Genomic DNA, 17,995 nt, shown 5'->3' with positions numbered 1-17,995 from the left:
AAAACTTCTCTGAGGAGGTGACATTTGCTCCAAAAATTGAAGTAATGAAACAAAACATACAAATTCTTAAATGTGTAGAAAGGATATGTTTTAAGCACATGGGGAAACATATGCAACGATCTTGAGAAATAACAGGTAGCAGGCTCAGACAACAGGAAAATTACCAACACATGTCTGGAACTATCAAGGCAGGGAGATGAACAGAAAATGAGGTAAGACAGAAATCAATATCCAGAGGAGTAGGGAACTTCCATTTTATCCTAACTACACCAGGAAGTCTTTCTGAGAGGGCAGCAATGTGATCCAACACACTGGCTTTCATGGGGAGAAGTGCTCAGTGAGATGAGAGAAAGGAGAAAGACCAATCATTGAAGGCTATTGTGGTTTTTTAGATGAGAAGTGATACTGTTTGGACAAGGGAAGTAAAAGGGAAGGTACAGGAAGTTGTAGAGTTGGAAAGTGTTGATGGTAGAACCTAAAGGACTTGCTGACAGATGGGCTTATAGAAAAACAATCACAGATGATCCTAAAGGTTTTTTGTTATTGCTGCTGTAGTTTTAAAATATACTTGATACACCAAAGCTAAACCCACTTTGTTTTGGCTATCATTTGCACCACTACAAGTATCTTTGTGTACTCTGAATATTTCTAAAATCTTATTTTGAAAGACTTATTTCTGGCACATCAGAGGGTCTTGCTACCCAAATTGAAAGTCTTTGTCTTTACTGGATCCTTTAACTCAGATGTAATTTAATACGTTTATTTGTGATTTTGGTTTTTGCTCACATCTGCCTTCTGATATTTTAAATGTTGACGATTATCACAAAAATATTCCTTTTTGTGGTCATTCCCAAATACTACATATGACCTTCCACCTTGATGAGCAATATATTTTCTTTCCTTTAAACCTCTGTGGCATTTTATTTCTCTTATTATAATAGGTTCCAATAATTATTAAATTTGTGAAACCTATCCAAAAATGAGGGAAAAGGTAGTAAAGAAACTTCTCCCCAAAAAGAATAACTAAAATCAATGATTATCAGAGAAATACACAAAAAAAATGACATATCACCTTTTGGCATGCATCACTGAAAATGGTGTATTCCAAAAATGGTCAGAAAAAAAATAGGTCCTGGAGTAGGAATGATGGGCAGGGCATTTACCTTGCACATGGCTGAAATGGGTTCAATCCCTGGCAACTGTATGGCCCTCAAGGCCCTACCAGGAATGATCTCTGAGTGCAGAGCCAAGAGTAAGCCCTGAGCACCACTGGGTGTGACCCCCATGTCCCAGAAAGGAAACAACAGGTACAAGTGGAAATGTGGGGGGAGGGGGGACAGGGGAAAGGAACCCTCATTAGCTATTGATATAAAGGTAAACTGGTTCAGTCCCTGTGCAGAACAGTAAGGATATTTCTGAAGAAAAATTAAAAATTGAATATGATCCAGTAATTGTATTCCTAGGTATCTAGCCCAGGAACACAGAAAACTGATTCAAAAAATAAAATGGCAGAGTAGGAGACTAATACCCAAGAATAGTAGTTTATAATACCAGGAGGTTGGCTCCATGGCTTGGAAGCTAGCCTCACACGCTGGGGGAAAGTCATCCCAGATAGAGAAGGGAACACCAAGTAAAATGTGATTGGAAATCCTGAGCGGGGAGGGAGATGCATGCTGAAAATAGACTAGAGACTGTACATGATGGCCACTCAATACCCCTATTGCAAACCACAACACCCAAAAGGAGAAAGAGAGAACAAATTGGAATGCTCTGCCACAGAGGCGGAGTGGGGTGGGGGGGATGGGATAGGGGGGTGGGAGGGATACTGGGTTCATAAATGGTGGAGAATGGACACTGGTGGAGGGATGGGCTCTCGAACATTGCATGAGAGTAAAACAAGCATGAAAATGTGTGAATCTGTAACTGTACCCTCACTGTGACTCACTAATTAAAAAACCAATAAATTATAAAAAAAAAAGAAAACTGATTCAAAAAGATATCTGTGCAACCCTCATGTTGATTCACTAATTAAAAATAAATAATTAAAAAAAAGATATCTGTGCAATATGTTCACTGCAGTGCTATTTACAATAGTCAAGATATGGAAAAATAATAACTAAACTATTGCAAATCATAATACCTCAATGAAAAAAATACAAAAAATAATCAAGTACCCAACAAATGTATAATTTTAATCTGGTACATAGACAAAAAGAAATACTATACTACTCCACTGTGAGGAAAAAAAATGAAATTTCCTTTATGACACCTTAAGTGGAATTGTAGAAGGTCATGCTAAGTGAACAAAGTCAGAAGGAGAAAGACAAATGTCATTTATCTCAATCATATATGGGACATAGAAAATAAAATCACAGGAACAGATTAAAACAAATAAAACCAAATGCATGATTCAGAGGAGTGGTTACCAGACAAGGAGAAAGAATAAGTGGAAACAGTAGACTAATGGGCTGGTAGCGGGACAGTGGTACTTTGGTGATAGCTAGGGTGTGAGAACATACGTTTTGAACACAATGAAATTATACTTTAAAACATATGAAAACACTATCAGTAACAGTATTGTAAATTACAGTGCCAAATAAAAACTGAAAAAAAATCATAGCGTGTGAACTAGTATTTCTGTTAAAAAAAAATAAATGAATACAGGGTCTGGAAATACAGGACAGAGGTTAAGGCACATGCCTTGCATACAGCCAACTCCAGTTCAATCTCTGGCACCACATGATCTCCAGAGTAGCACCAGGTACATCCCTATAGACCCGTAAGCACCACCAGAGTGGCCCAGGTATATTTAGTACCTCAGGGCCCAAATAACACTGCATCCTTGAACCCTTACATTGAACAGCAGGCTCAATTGGCCAAGACTTATCTAGCTCCCAGACCCTCTTAACGCTATTTGGGAGTGCTCTTCCCCCACCCCAACAACAACAAAAAAATAACATAATAAAGAGAGTTTTTTTTAAATGACATCAAAAGCCTATGCAGAGTTAAGCTTGCAAAATACAATTATTTTCTAAGTTAATGAGTTACAACTAGATTTCTTTTCTCTGTATGAACTTATACAATAATTTGGAACTATCTTCCTAGGTTCTGTTTATTTTTACGAAACAAGAAAAATGAAATTTACCATTTGCATTGGAAAAAGTTGTGTAACAGTGCATTTTTATACAGTCTTAACTATACAGTTGTAAAGTATTAGTCACTAGAAATATATTAGCATAAATATCTACCTTTGAAACTGAAATGCCATAGTCTTGGAGAGGTATAACAGCCTCATTTAGTTCTTCAAGAAATAGAGAGGTACCTGGAGAATCTAATAATAAGAAGTATTCTATTAATGTTTTATGACTTTTCCCTTTGGAAAGATAAATTTTTTAACATTAAATCCCACAGCTGCAAAGTAAAGAAGATATTAGTTTTCCCAATTAGAATGTAAGAACAAATAATCAAGTAACTAAACACATGTTGTGCCTTTATTTTCTACTGCCTCATTATTCTTATTTCTGTTTTAATCATGACATATCTTAAGCTTGTAAGTAATCTTAAAAACATTCCTACACCAGAACAAGGTAATTATTGGTATCATTTTTTCCAAATTTAATGCTACACACTAATAAACTTTAAATATAAAAAGCCTTTCAAAACTATCTTAAAATACCACAACAGAGCTAACAGTTATGTGGACTCATTCCATTACTAATTCTAAGAAGAGCATTTTAAGGCACAAAGACTTGGATGAAGGGCAGAGTGACAGTATAGCAGGCAGGGAACTCGGGTTCAACTCCAGCATTCCATATGGTCTTCTAACCACTGCCGAGAGTGACCCCCAAGTGCAGAGCCAGGAGTAACCTCTGAACATTTTTGAGTGAGGTCCAAAAACAAAAAACAAAATAAAACAAAACAAAAACTTGAATGAGATCATCATAACTATTAGTTGTATTCAATATTCATTTAATGTGCCACTAAAGAAGATTATTAAACTAAAATTCAATATATTTAATATACACTAAAGCAGATTATTAAGCTAAGCTGTTATCTGATAATACTTAAATTTAATAATACTCTAAAATATTCACATGCTACAAATATCAGTGTATCAAAAATAACTAGATAAAATTATGTGTTATTACAGTAACAACTAATTCTAATATAGTAATTACTATGGACTATGCATGGTAGCAAGATCTTTTAATAATCATGACAATTTAAAAAGAAAGTACAATTTCCTCCTTCTGGGTGGCAAAAAGTCTAAATGATTTAATCAACTTCACATAGTGAGTCAAATAGCAGATGCCGAATAGTACAGTGGTAGCTTTACAGCACATATTATTAACAAGAATCTTCCTAACAAGAAGATTCCAAAGAGCATATTGATTAAACATCAATAGAAACATCATGAAAATCATATTAGAATACAAAAAATACTTACCAGCTTGACAAAAATAAGCTAAGGAGGCTTTTCCCTGTTGTAATGTACTGAAAAAATCCTTGGGACTCAGTTCTGGTAGTGAGTCTACTGGTAACTTATGCAAAATACATATCACAACAAAAGAGATGCCAATTCCAAAAACATTGAAACCAGAAGACATCATTAGCTATAGGTAAATATGGACAAGAGATTTTGTTTTCTATGTTCACAGCTGTGATCTTTTCCCTATGACAATATTTGGCATAAGTTCGATGGAGTTTTGCTGAATGAATTTCTTAAATTAAAAAATCAAAATCTGAAAAAAAGAATAATATAAGACATTACTTATATAGTATATTTAATTTTTCTAAAATTTTAGTGTTTCCTTTAATTAAAAATTGGGGAGAGGTCAGAGAGGTAGCAGAGTGGATAAGGCACTTACCATACACAAGGTCATAGGGGTTTGATCCCCAATTTCAATTTATGGTCCCCTTGAGCACCAACAGGAGTGATCCCTGTGCACAGAAAAAGAAGTAAACCTTGAGCATCAAAGGCTGCAGCAGAAGCCAAAAGAAAATAAATAAGAGAAAAATTTGAGAGTAGAACAATATAATGACATTGACTTGATAATATTACTGATTTTTGATAACTAAGGATAGCAAAAGATATCTGGAAAATGTTAATACTGGTCTGGTAAGCTGTCATTTTTAAAGGTTCTAATACTAATTCTCAAACATTAACCAAGACATTTTTGTTTGGTTTCTGGTCACACCTGGCAGTGCTTGGCAGCAATTTTTGGTCCAATGCTGAAGTCACTCCCAGTGGTGCTCAGGGGACCCTGAGGAGTGGAGCAGGAATCAAACATAGCATAAAGGTTTGATTCTAGCATAAAAAGCCCATTCCACTAATGTCCCTAGGCTCCAAAACAAGTTTAAATTGGAGAGTTTATCTATGTAGAATGGATTTATAATAATCAAGTTGCCATATAATAGTATTACCAAAGGAATCAGACATCTGAAATACATCTACAAAACCATTAAAACTCTCATGAAGATATTCTTATATATTCATAGAGTGTACTTTTCACATGCACAGAGAATAAAATTCATTTGTAATGAAAAGTGTTCTCTTCATAAAAAAACCTTTAAATTATAGAGAAGAAATATGCTGATGGTTAGGAGAGGGAAAAACAATAGCTCTGAGAAAGAAGCAAAACCCAAAGATACAGAAGGTACTTAATTTCCTTTCTTTGATAAGTAGAAATTGAACAGAACTGAAAATGGTCAATACTTCAAAAATCTAAGTATCGCTTCCCGCCGCCTGGACTCCCCGAGACCCTGCAGCGGCCCCACCCCCTGTCCTCCGCGCCCCATCTCCTGACCTGGCCCCCTAACTGCGGCCCGCCCTCGCAGGTACTGTCCCAGACCCTCGGCCACGCCCTCCAGAGCCCCGCTTCCCGCCACCTGGACTCCCCGAGACCCTGCAGCGGCCCCACCCCGTGTCCTCCGCGCCCCGTCTCCTGACCTGGCCCCCTAACTGCGGCCGCCCTCGCAGGAAGACACTGGGAGCGGGTCCCATATCTTAGTGGGCGTGGTCTAAAAGTGGGCGTGGCCTCCTCTCACAGCGGCTGCAGTTATTCTTTGTTACCTCAGCTCAATCGGTACTTGTATTTCTTTGAAAATTCACTTTTGCAATCTCAAACACGCAAAATAGCCATTAGCTTTGTCTGACACTATGAAAGCTGTCAGTTAATAAGGGAAGTTTAGCACGATCAGAAACCCTTCTTTCCACAAGAAGAAAAAGGAATAAATAACTACAAAGTTCCAACTCTATACTTCCGTAACAATATGAGGAAGCAGCGAAAATCCCCTCCACCAAGAGAGGGAGAAGAAAAAATTCCAGAAACATCAATGGGGGCTACTCACATCTACGACCTCTCAGATAAACAATTCAGAGAGGAGATCTGTAGGAGAGTCGACCTACTCCAAGCAACCATGGAACAGACATACAATAAACTAAGGGAGGAGATGAATGAAGCACTGGAACGGTCCACCAACAAAATACAGGAAGAAATGAGAACAGAAATCTCAAACCTACGAACGGAAGTCTCACAAATAAAGGAATCGGTAGACGAATTAAAAATCTCACTAGATGCCCTCAACAGTAGAATGACTACAGCTGAAGACAGAATCAGCGACCTGGAAGATGAGCTGCAGAAAGCTTATAGACAACAACAAATCATGGCCAAAGACCTCAAAATGGCTATAGAGCGAATCAGAGCCCTGGGGGATGACTTCAAGAGAAACAACATAAGAATCATTGGAGTACCAGAACCACAGGGAAGTAACCCCAATGAAAAAAACACAGTCAAAGACATCATTGCTAAGAAATTCCCAGAGCTGGAGAAGGCAGGCATCCAGATACAAGGAGTCCGAAGAGTACCAGCAAAAAGAGACCCGAATAAAAAGACTCCAAGGCATATCATAGTCAGAATGACGGATGCTATAGATAGAGACACAATTCTGCAAGCAGCAAGGTCAAAGAAGGAAATCACATACAAAGGAGCACCCCTCAGATTTACAGCAGACCTGTCAGAGGAAACCCTCCGAGCCCGAAGACAATGGTGGGACATAGTGAAAAGACTCAATGAAATGAATGCCTCACCAAGAATACTTTATCCGGCTAAACTTCAGGAAGGAAATCAAGGAAGAAATCAAAAAATACTTAGAAACAAATGAGAATGAAGACACGAGCTGCCAAAACCTATGGGACGCAGCTAAAGCCGTGTTACGGGGAAAATTTATAGCTCTCCAAGCATTCCTCAGGAAGGAAGAAAAGGCCCACATAGACAGCCTGACTTCACGACTCAAGATCTTAGAAAAGGACCAGAAAAAGGAACCCAAACCAGATCGAAGGAAAGAAATAATAAAAATTAGAGCAGAAATTAATGACATGGAAACCAAAAAGACAATCCGAAAGATCAATGAAACAAAGAGCTGGTTCTTCGAGAAAATAAACAAGATTGATAAACCGCTAGCAAGACTCACAAAGAAAGAAAGAGAAAGAACCCTAATAAATCGAATCAGAAATGAAAAGGGGGTCATCATAACAGAAACCAGTGAGATTCAAAAGATCATTAGAGACTACTTCGAAAGTCTATATGCCACAAAACAGGAGAACCTAAAAGAAATGGATGGATTCCTCGATTCCTACAATCTCCCAAGACTGAACAAAGAAGAGTTGGAATACCTGAATAGACCCATCAATGTTAAGGAAATTGAAACTGTGATCAAAAACCTCCCCAAAAACAAAAGCCCAGGCCCAGATGGTTTCACTGGCAATTCTTCCAAACATTTAAGATCTTTTTTTTTTTGCTTTATTTTTGGGTCACACCTGGCAATGCACAGGGGTTACTCCTGGCTCTGCACTCAGGAACCACCCCTGGCCGTGCTCAGGGGACCATATGGGATGCTGGGAATCGAACCCGGGTCGGCCGCGTGCAAGACAAACGCCCTCCCCGCTGTGCTATGGCTCCAGCCCCTCTTCCAAACATTTAAAGAAGACCTGCTGCCTGTTTTCCTCAAACTTTTCCAGGAAATTAAAAAAACAGGAACTCTCCCAAACAGTTTCTATGAAGCACACATCTCCCTAATACCAAAAGCAAACAAAGACACCACTAAGAAAGAAAATTACAGACCAATATCCCTGATGAACACCGATGCGAAGATCCTCAACAAAATATTAGCAAATAGGATCCAACAACTCATCAAAAAGATCATACATCACGACCAAGTGGGATTCATCCCAGGGATGCAAGGATGGTTTAACATTCGGAAATCAATCAACATAATCCACCATATCAATAAAAGCAAAGATAAAAACCATATGATCATATCAACAGATGCAGAGAAAGCATTTGACAAGATCCAACATCCTTTCATGATGAAAACCCTCGCCAAAATGGGGTTTGGAGGAACTTTCCTCAAGATAGTCGAAGCCATCTGTCACAAGCCTACGGCAAGCACTACCCTCAACGGGGAAAAACTAAGGGCCTTTCCTCTGAGATCAGGCACAAGACAAGGATGCCCACTCTCACCACTCCTCTTCAATATAGTACTGGAAGTACTTGCGATAGCTATTAGACAAGAAAAAGAGATTAAGGGCATCCAGATAGGAAAGGAAGAAATCAAACTCTCACTATTTGCAGATGATATGATACTATATCTAGAGAAGCCTAAAACCTCTACTAAGAAACTCTTAGAAACAATAGACTTATACAGTAAAGTTGCAGGCTATAAAATCAATACCCAAAAATCCATGGCCTTCATATATGCAAACAATGAGGCAGAGGAAAGGGACATGAAAAAAGCAATCCCATTCACAATCGTGCCCAGAAAATCAAGTACCTCGGAATCAGCTTAACCAAGGAAGTAAAAGACCTCTACAAAGAAAACTACAAAACTCTACTCCATGAAATCAAAGAGGACATGAGGAAATGGAAACATATACCCTGCTCGTGGATAGGGAGAATCAATGTTGTCAAAATGGCAATACTCCCCAAAGCATTATACAGATTCAACGCGATCCCTATAAGTATACCCATGACATTCTTCAAAGAAATGGATCAAGCAATCTTAAAATTCATATGGAACAACAAACGTCCAAGGATAGCTAAAACAATTCTTGGGAAAAAGACGATGGGAGGCATCACCCTCCCCAACCTCAAACTTTACTACAAAGCAGTAACAATTAAAACAGCATGGTACTGGAACAAAGGCAGAGCCGTAGACCAATGGAACAGGGTGGAATACCCTTACACACAACCCCAAATGTATGATCATCTAATCTTTGATAAGGGAGCAAGAGATGTGAAGTGGAGCAAGGAAAGCCTCTTTAACAAATGGTGCTGGCACAACTGGACAACCACATGCAAAAAAAATGGGTGTAGACCTTGACCTGACACCATGCACAAAAGTCAGATCAAAATGGATTAAAGACCTCAACATTAGACCACAAATCATAAGGTACATTGAAGACAAGGTCGGCAAAACCCTCCACGATATTGAAGATAAAGGTATCTTCAAAGGTGACACAGAACTAAGCAATCTAGTAAAAACAGAGATCAACAAATGGGACTACATTAAACTAAAAAGCTTCTGCACCGAAAAAGATACAGTGACCAGAATCCAAAGACTATCCACAGAATGGGAAAGGATATTTACACAATACCCATCAGATAAGGGGTTGATATCAATGGTATATAAAGCACTGGTTGAACTCTACAAGAAGAAAACATCCAACCCCATCAAAAAATGGGGCGAAGAAAGGAACAGAAACTTTACCAAGGAAGAAATACGAATGGCCAAAAGGCACATGAAAAAGTGCTCAACATCACTAATCATCAGAGAGATGCAGATCAAAACAACCACAAGATACCACCTCACACCACAGAGACTAGCGCACATCCAAAAGAACAAAAGCAACCGCTGTTGGAGAGGATGTGGGGAGAAAGGGACCCTTCTACACTGCTGGTGGGAATGCCGACTGGTTCAGCCCTTCTGGAAAACAATATGGACGATTCTCAAAAAATTAGAAATTGAACTCCCATTTGACCCAGCAATACCACTGCTGGGAATATATCCCAGAGAGGCAAAAAAGTATAATCGAAATGGCATCTGCACATGTATGTTCATCGCAGCACTGTTTACAATAGCCAGAATCTGGAAAAAACACGAATGCCCTAGAACGGATGACTGGTTGAGGAAACTTTGGTACATCTATACAATGGAATACTATGCAGCTGTTAGAAAAAAGGAGGTCACAATTTTTTTATTTAAGTGGATCGGCATGAAAAGTTTCATGCTAAGTGAAATGAGTCAGAAAGAGAGAGACAGACATAGAAAGATTGCACTCATCTATGGCATATAGAATAACAGAGTTGGAGACTAACACCCAAGAATTGTAGAAACAACTACCAGGAGGTTGACTCCATGGCTTGGAGGCTGGCCTCACATTCTCGTGAAAGGGCAACTCAGAGAAGGGATCACCAACTATAATGTAGTCGAAGGCCATGTGGGAGAAAAGAGTTGCGGCTGAATGAGGGCTAGAGACTGAGCACAGTGGCCACTCAACACCTTTATTGCAAACCACAACAGCTAATTAGAGGGAGAGAACAGAAGGGAATGCCCTGCCACAGTGACAGGGTGGGGTGGGGGGAGATGGGATTGGGGAGGATGGGAGGGATGCTGGGTTTACTGGTGGTGGAGTATGGGCACTGGTGAAGGGATGGGTTCTCGAACTTTGTATGAGGGAAACATAAGCACAAATGTGTATAAATCCGTAACTGTACCCTCATGGTGATTCATTAATTAAAAATAAATAAATTTATTATAAAAAAATCTAAGTATCAAAATAGGGTGATATGTGTTTAGAGAGAAATGAGATCTTGTTACTTTGTTGTCCCTTAATATATGTGAATAGCTGCAGTTCTCTGGGAGGATTATCCTTGACTTCTGTGCTACTTCTGGTGAAGTTAGTTATGCCACCATGTGACTTATTCTCAGTAATTAAAAAGGAGCAACTGTGGATACCTTTCTCAGGCAGTAGTTTTTAATTTATTTTGGAGCCACCCACAGAGGTGCTCAAAGATCATTCTTAGTGGGCTCAGAAGGGACCGTATGAGTGCTAGGAATCAAATCTGGGTTGGCAAGGCAAGAACCTTACCTGATATAAACATCTCTTAGCCAAGGCAACAATTTTGAAAGTCAAAGTGTGTTATGTCAAGCCTTTTTTCTTCTGTCACAACCACTAAAACACTTAACTAGTGATTATGCATCAGCATGGATACCACAAGGAGCACAATACAAGAGAATCTGTAGTTAATCAATGAGACTCTGGCAGGAAAAGAACTAAGCTACCTTGGACATGGGGGATGGCACAGGAGAGCATGTGTTGCATGCACAATGCCCCAAGTTAAATACCCTACTTCATGTTTCCCCCCAACCCCCACATTCTAGCTAAGTGTGACCCTAGAGACACCCCACTACTCTTGGGTTCAAGAGCATCACATTGCCAGGCCCAATCACTGACCATCTTGTTCAGTTGGTTAAGTAATACCAGGATTAGTCACTAGACCTGAGCAGTACTTGGGAGCAACCGCTGGCAAAAATAAAACAAATGAAACACCATGTCTCCAATAGTACACCAATTAGAATGATATATTTCTCTCATAAGAACCCAAATACTGGCTCAGAAGCTGAGCACAAAAAAAATGTTCCATGTATAATTAAGAAAAGTTTTTATCAGTGACTGACTGGCATTACACTCGTGATCCATGTTAAAAAGTGGTAAAATATTTATTGAAGCTCACTGTGACAATTGGGAGGTGGCATGTGCCTGATGAATTTATAATGAACATGTACCCATGACTGTGTGGCTATGAATTTATTTATAGCCCTAGGGAAAAACCCTGAGCATTGCGGGTATGGCCAAAACATAAAACCAAAAAGAATTGCTAATCCAGAGTTTTGTATGTTTTCTCTCCTCCCACTATCCAAATGAGAACATCTAACAGTTATGTGTCCTGACACTCCCCTACATATTCAAAAGACATGGAAATATATCATTTATCATGTGTGGACTGATAGGAATTTTGGCTACTGATCATTATTAAGAGAACAGGGACCGTGAGCTTCACAGTGACTGGATGGATTGGTGGGGGGGGGGGGGAGAATTGCGGTACTGTCCTACACATTTACAAAAAAGAATCTGTTGACAAGAAGGCTGGACTGTCCAGGTATTTCATGTTCCCTGTACATGTGACAATTATAACATTCTATAATTCCCCATTTTCATGAATTACAATGACCATGACTACTTGTGCAAATGAAAGTGCAAAGTAACACATTATAACTTCCTGGAAGCTTTTCTTCTTTTTTTTTAAATTTTTTCCTTAGTACATTCAGATTTTTTTTGGGGGGGGGTCATACCCAGTGGTGCTCAGGGGTCACTCCTGGCTTTGCAGTTAGAAACACTCTGGTGGTGCTCGGGGGACAATATGGAATGCCAGGAATTAAACCCAGGTTGGCTGCATGCAAGGCAAACACCATATCCGCTGTGCTATTGTTCTAGCCCCAACTTCTGAAAGTTTTAAAGAATCAACACATATGTATCATGAATGAAGATGCACTTCCTCTTCCTGCTATGATGATTATAATCAGGGTGAAGCCCTCTCTGCCCAAACAAGTCTCAGAGAAAATGGCAAAGCTCCCAGATTACCCAGAGTAATCATAAATTAATTTTTTAAACCTCTGATGTCTTGGATTGTAATAATATTATAACTTGGTCTAATTCTATTGATATTTGTAACAGCCAGGAGTACCTTGTACAAAAAGTACATATTCTGGACATTAAGACAGTGTATTTCAGAGAATTTACAGGGAATTGACAGAATTTTATTGTAGAAGATTCACAAGGGCAATACCTTAATTCTTTATAATGAAATTGACTTTTACCATAACAGGTGCCAGTAAAAACGTGTGACAATACTACACACAGAATTCCCAACTCTGCAAACTTACCTTTTGGGCCTGAAAGGTGCCCTAAATTATCAGTATAACGTTTCTTTCAGCACTAAGCAGAGTTGTTCTGTACAATGTAATTTTCACCTCAACTTAACTTTTAACAAACAACAAATAGAAACAGATGACAAGCAGGACTATGGTACCAAAAGGGCTCAACTCAGCAAACGTGTCTATGGTAGCAAAATAAGGGTAACAAAAGTTTGATTTTGTTCAGCACCAAGATGCTGCAAAAGTCCCCAGGAAGCAAAGAGAAGGATTCCAAAGAAAATAGTGATCCCACAGCCAGGGCCACGAGTGTAAAGGGGGGTTTGTCTTTCTCTGTTCCCTAGGCAAAGGGAGCAGCTGGTAGCCCTTTTCAATTAGAGCAATCCCATTTTGGAATTGGGATCCTCTAGAGCCTAGCCTTCTTAAACTACAGGTCTCCACTCCACATGAGACCACATAACTTTTAAATCTTCTTTTTAAATAAATTTATGATTTATTGTATGCAAATGTTTGATCTGTATTCCAGTTCTATATACCCGAGGTTACAAAGGCCAATAGAGATCATGTCATGAGTGGAAAAGTTTAAGAATTTCTGTGGAAGAATGTCAGACACACAGTAAAGTAGCAAGAATGGTCCAAAGACAACATACTGAGAGAACTGATACACACAATTGAGAGGGATGGGTATTGGGGTTCTTGGGGAAGGGAGATGGGCATACTGGTGATGGATGTGGTGTTGAAATTATGTGTATGAAAAACCATTATTAATAGTACTGTAAACCACATAATTCCAATAAAAATTAAAAGACTCCCTGTGAAGCCCTGATCTAAGAGAGGAAATTACTCTAACACTGATCTTTCAAACATTTATTTTTCATGTTTTGCCTGGGGTGGCTCCCAAATGGTGCTCAGAAAGTCAGGGGCCATTCCTGAGAATTCTTGGCCAACCAGGGTAGGAGTTCAATGCAAGGACGCAAAGACTATAGGCCAGTAACACACAGGTCCTAGTGCTCAGGAAGGTCCAGGGCCACACCTGGTGGTTCCTGGAGGTCTCTGGTGACCATGTAGTGCTATCCCTTGTACTATCTTTCTAGCCCCCTTTCAAAAATTTAAAAGCAGAACTGTTTTCTGAATATTATTGTATAGTATATGGTTCCTGAAGCTCTGTTTGGAGGGGAGTGGTTGTTCTTTTGGGTGTTTTGTTTTGTTTTGGGGCCACACCTGACAGTGCCCAGGGCTTACTCCTGGTTCTGTGCTCAGGGATCACTCCTGAAGAAGTCAGAAGACCATTCAGGGTGCTGGGGATTGAACCCAGGTCAGTCTAAGCAAGGTAAATGCCCAGCCCACTATACTATTGCTCTGGATCCAGGTTTCTGAAGCTTTACTATGACCCCTTTCAGCTTAAGAAATTATTGTGACCATGGGTATTCAAGTAAATAAAAAAGATACACAAAATATTTACAAACAAGTCATAATTTATTTTTAAAATATTTTTTAAACGTTATACAACCCTCTGGACAACCATATGCAATAAAATGGGCTTAGACCTTGACCTAACACCATTCACAAAAGTCAGATAAAAATGGATTAAAGACTTCAACATCAGACCAGAATCCATAAGGTACATTGAAGACAAGGTCAGCAAAACCCTCCACAATATTGAGGCTAAAGGTATCTTCAAAGATGACACAGAACTGATCAACCAAGTGGAAACAGAGATAAACAAATGGGACTATATTTAACTAAGAAGCTTTTGTACCGCAAAAGAAACAGTGACCAAAATACAAAGACAATCTACAGAATGGGAAAGAATATTCACACACTACCCATCTGATAAGGGGTTCATATCAAGGATATACAAGGCACTGGTTGGATCAGCAAGAAGAAAACATCCAACCCCATCAAAATATGGGTCGATGAAATGAACAGACACTTTCTCAAGGAAGAAATATGAATGGCCAAAAGGCACATGAAAAAATGCTCTTCACATCTTTAAGGATGAAACAGCACTGACCATGCAAGTGGAAGCAAACATAAACAAATGGGACTACATCAAAGTAAGAAGCTTTTGCACTTCAAAAGAAACAGTGACCAAAATACAGAAAGAGCCCATAGAATGGGAAAGAATATTTATCCAATAGCCATCTGATAAAGGATTAATATCCAGGATGTACAAGACACTAATAGAATTGTATAAGGAAAAAAACTCCAACCCCGTCAAAAAATGGGGAGAAGAAATGAACAGAAGTTTCCTCAAAAAAGAAATACAAATGGCCAAAAGGCACATGAAAAAATGCTCCACATCACTAGTCATCAGGGAGATGCAAATCAAAACAACAATGAGATATCATCTCACACCACAGAGACTGGCACACATTCAAAAGAACAAAAACAACCAGTGCTGGTGTGGATGTGGGAAAAAAGAGATGCTCTTTCAGTGTTGGTGGGAATGCTGACTGGTCCAGCCATTCTGGAAAACAATATGGACAGTCCTTCATAAACTAGAAATTGAGCTTCCATATGACCCCACAATACCACTTCTGGATAAATATCCCAAGGATGCAAAAAAGCACAGTAGAAATGACATCTGTACCTATATATTCATTGCAGCACTGCTCACAATAGCCAAAATCTGGAAACAACCCAAGTGCCCTAGAACAGATAACTGGTGAAAGAAACTTTGGTACATCTATACAATGGAATACTACACAGCTGTTCGGAGAGCTGAAGTCATGAAATTTGCTTATAAATGGATAGACAGAGAGGGACAGACATAGAGGGATTGTACTCATTTGTGGAGTACAGAATAACATCACATGAGGCTGACACCCAAGGACAGTAGATACAAGGGCCAGGAGGATTGCCCCATAGCTGGAAGCCTGCTTCTGGAGTGGAGGGGAGAAGGCAGATGGAATAGAGAAGGTATCACTCAGAAAATGATGGCTGGAGAAATCAATCGGGATGAGAGGTGAGTGCCAAAAGTAGATAATGGATCAAACATGATGACCTCTCAATGTCTATGTTGCAAGCCATAATGCCCAAAAGTAGAGAAAGAGTATGAGGAATATTGTCTGCCATGAAGGCAGGGGGAGGGTAGGAAAAGGAAAGGGGGGTATATACCGGGGATATTGGTGGTGGGGAATATGCACTGGTGGAGGGATGGGTGTTTGATCATTGTGTGATTGTAACCCAAACATGAAAGCTTGTAACTATCTCACAGTGATCTAATTTTTTTTTAAAAAAAGGGAAAAAATGCTCTTCACCACTAATCATCAGAAAGATGCAGATCAAAACAACTACGAGATATCACATCACACAACAGAGACTGGCACACATCAAAAAGAACAAAAGAAACTGCTGTTGGTGTGGATGTGGGGAGAAAGGGACTCTCCTACAGTGCTGGTGGGGATGCCAACTGGTTCAGCCCTTTTAGAAAACAGTATGGAGGCTTCTAAAAAATTAGAAATTGAGCTCCCATTTGACCCAGCAATACCACTCCTGGGAATATATCCCGGAGAGGCAAAAAAATATAGTCGAAATGACATCTGCACTCGAACGTTCATTGCAGCACTGTTTACAATAGTCAGAATCTGGAAAAAACCCAAATGCCGAGAACAGATGAGTGGTTAAAGAAACTTTGGTACATCTACACAGTGGAATACTATACAGCTGTTAGAAAAGATGAAGTCATGACCCTTGCATATAAGTGGATCAATATGGAAAGTATCATGCTAAATGAAATGAGTCAAAAAGAGAGAGACAGACATAGAAAGATTGCACTCCTCTATGGAATATAAAGTAATAGAATAGGATTAGTAGAATAGTAGAGATTAGTACCAGGAGGTTGGTTCCACAGCTTGGAAGCTGGCGTTACATGCTGGAGGAAAAGCAGCTCAGATAGAGAAGGGAACACCAAGTAAAGTGTGGTTAAAAGACCCGCTTGGGAAGGGAGATGCACGCTGAATGCAGACTACAGATCAAACAAGGTGGCTGCTCAATACCTCTGTTGCAAACCACAACACCCAAAAGGGGAGACAGAACAAAAGGGAATGCCCTGCCACAGAGGTCAGGTTGGGTCGGGGGGGATGGGGTGGAGGGGTGAGAGGGATACTGGGATCATTGGTGGTAGAGGATGTGCACTGATGGAAGGATGGGTACTCGAGCATTGTATGACTGAAACACAAGCACGAAAAGTTGTAAGTCTGTAACTGTACCTCACTGTGATTCACTAATAAAAATTTTTCTAAAAAATAAGTAAACTCAAAAGAAAAAGGAAAAAGATATGCAACCTTATGTAGGGTCACAACCAACAGTTTAAGAAAGTAGGTGCTACAGAGACTGGCCCACATCCAAAAGAACAAAAGTAACCAGTGTTGGCATGGATGTGGGAAAAAAGGGACTCTCACTGCTGGTGGGAATGCCGACTGGTTCAGCCTTTTTGAAAAACAGTATGAACGTTTCTCAAAAAATTAGAAATTGAGCTCCCATTTGACCCAGCAATACCACTTCTGGGAGTATATCCCAGAGATGAAAAAAATATAGTAGAAATGTATGACTGAAACATAATCATGAAAGTTTGTAAGTCTGGGGCTGCAGCGATAGCACTGTGGGTAGTCCTTGCACATGGCCAACCCGCGTTCCATTCCCAGCTTCCCACATGGTTCCCTGAGCACCACCAGTAGTGATTCCTGACTGCAAAACCAGGAGTAATCCCTGAGCATCGCCTGGTGTGACCCAAAAAGTAGAAAAAAAATAGAAAAGAAAAGAAAAAGAAAAAGGAAGTTTGTAAGTCTATAAAAAAAATTATTAAAAAAACATAGAAAGTAGGTGCTAGAACAACAACATTCGATCATTGTGCACTTGGACATATTTCAATTTTTAGAAATCTAACAACAAAAGCAGAAGAAAGAGTATAGAAGTATAGGTGCTTGCCTTGTATACAGATCCTGGCTCAATCCACATGGTCCCCTGAGTACCACTAGATAAGGTGCAAAAAAACAAA

The 17,995-nt window shown here is 39.5% G+C and overlaps 1 protein-coding gene across 1 annotated transcript in view; it reads right to left on the bottom strand.

Moving 5' to 3' along the window:
* TXNDC16 (thioredoxin domain containing 16) overlaps window positions 1-17,995 on the bottom strand; it is a 104,440-nt gene that overhangs the window by 84,041 nt on the left and 2,404 nt on the right. The window contains exons 2-4 of the mRNA XM_055131465.1: window positions 4,869-4,941; window positions 4,448-4,742; window positions 3,249-3,331 (exon numbers count right to left, since the gene is read on the bottom strand). Of these exons, the coding sequence (XP_054987440.1) occupies window positions 3,249-3,331; window positions 4,448-4,610 (246 nt within the window). The 5' untranslated portion in view covers window positions 4,611-4,742; window positions 4,869-4,941. The remainder of the gene's footprint in view (window positions 1-3,248; window positions 3,332-4,447; window positions 4,743-4,868; window positions 4,942-17,995) is intronic.

This window comes from Sorex araneus, chromosome 3 (genome assembly GCF_027595985.1).
Source record: "Sorex araneus isolate mSorAra2 chromosome 3, mSorAra2.pri, whole genome shotgun sequence".
Lineage (NCBI taxonomy): Eukaryota > Metazoa > Chordata > Mammalia > Eulipotyphla > Soricidae > Sorex > Sorex araneus.
Note: the sequence above shows the minus strand (reverse complement) of the source record. Positions and strands in the feature narration are given on the sequence as shown.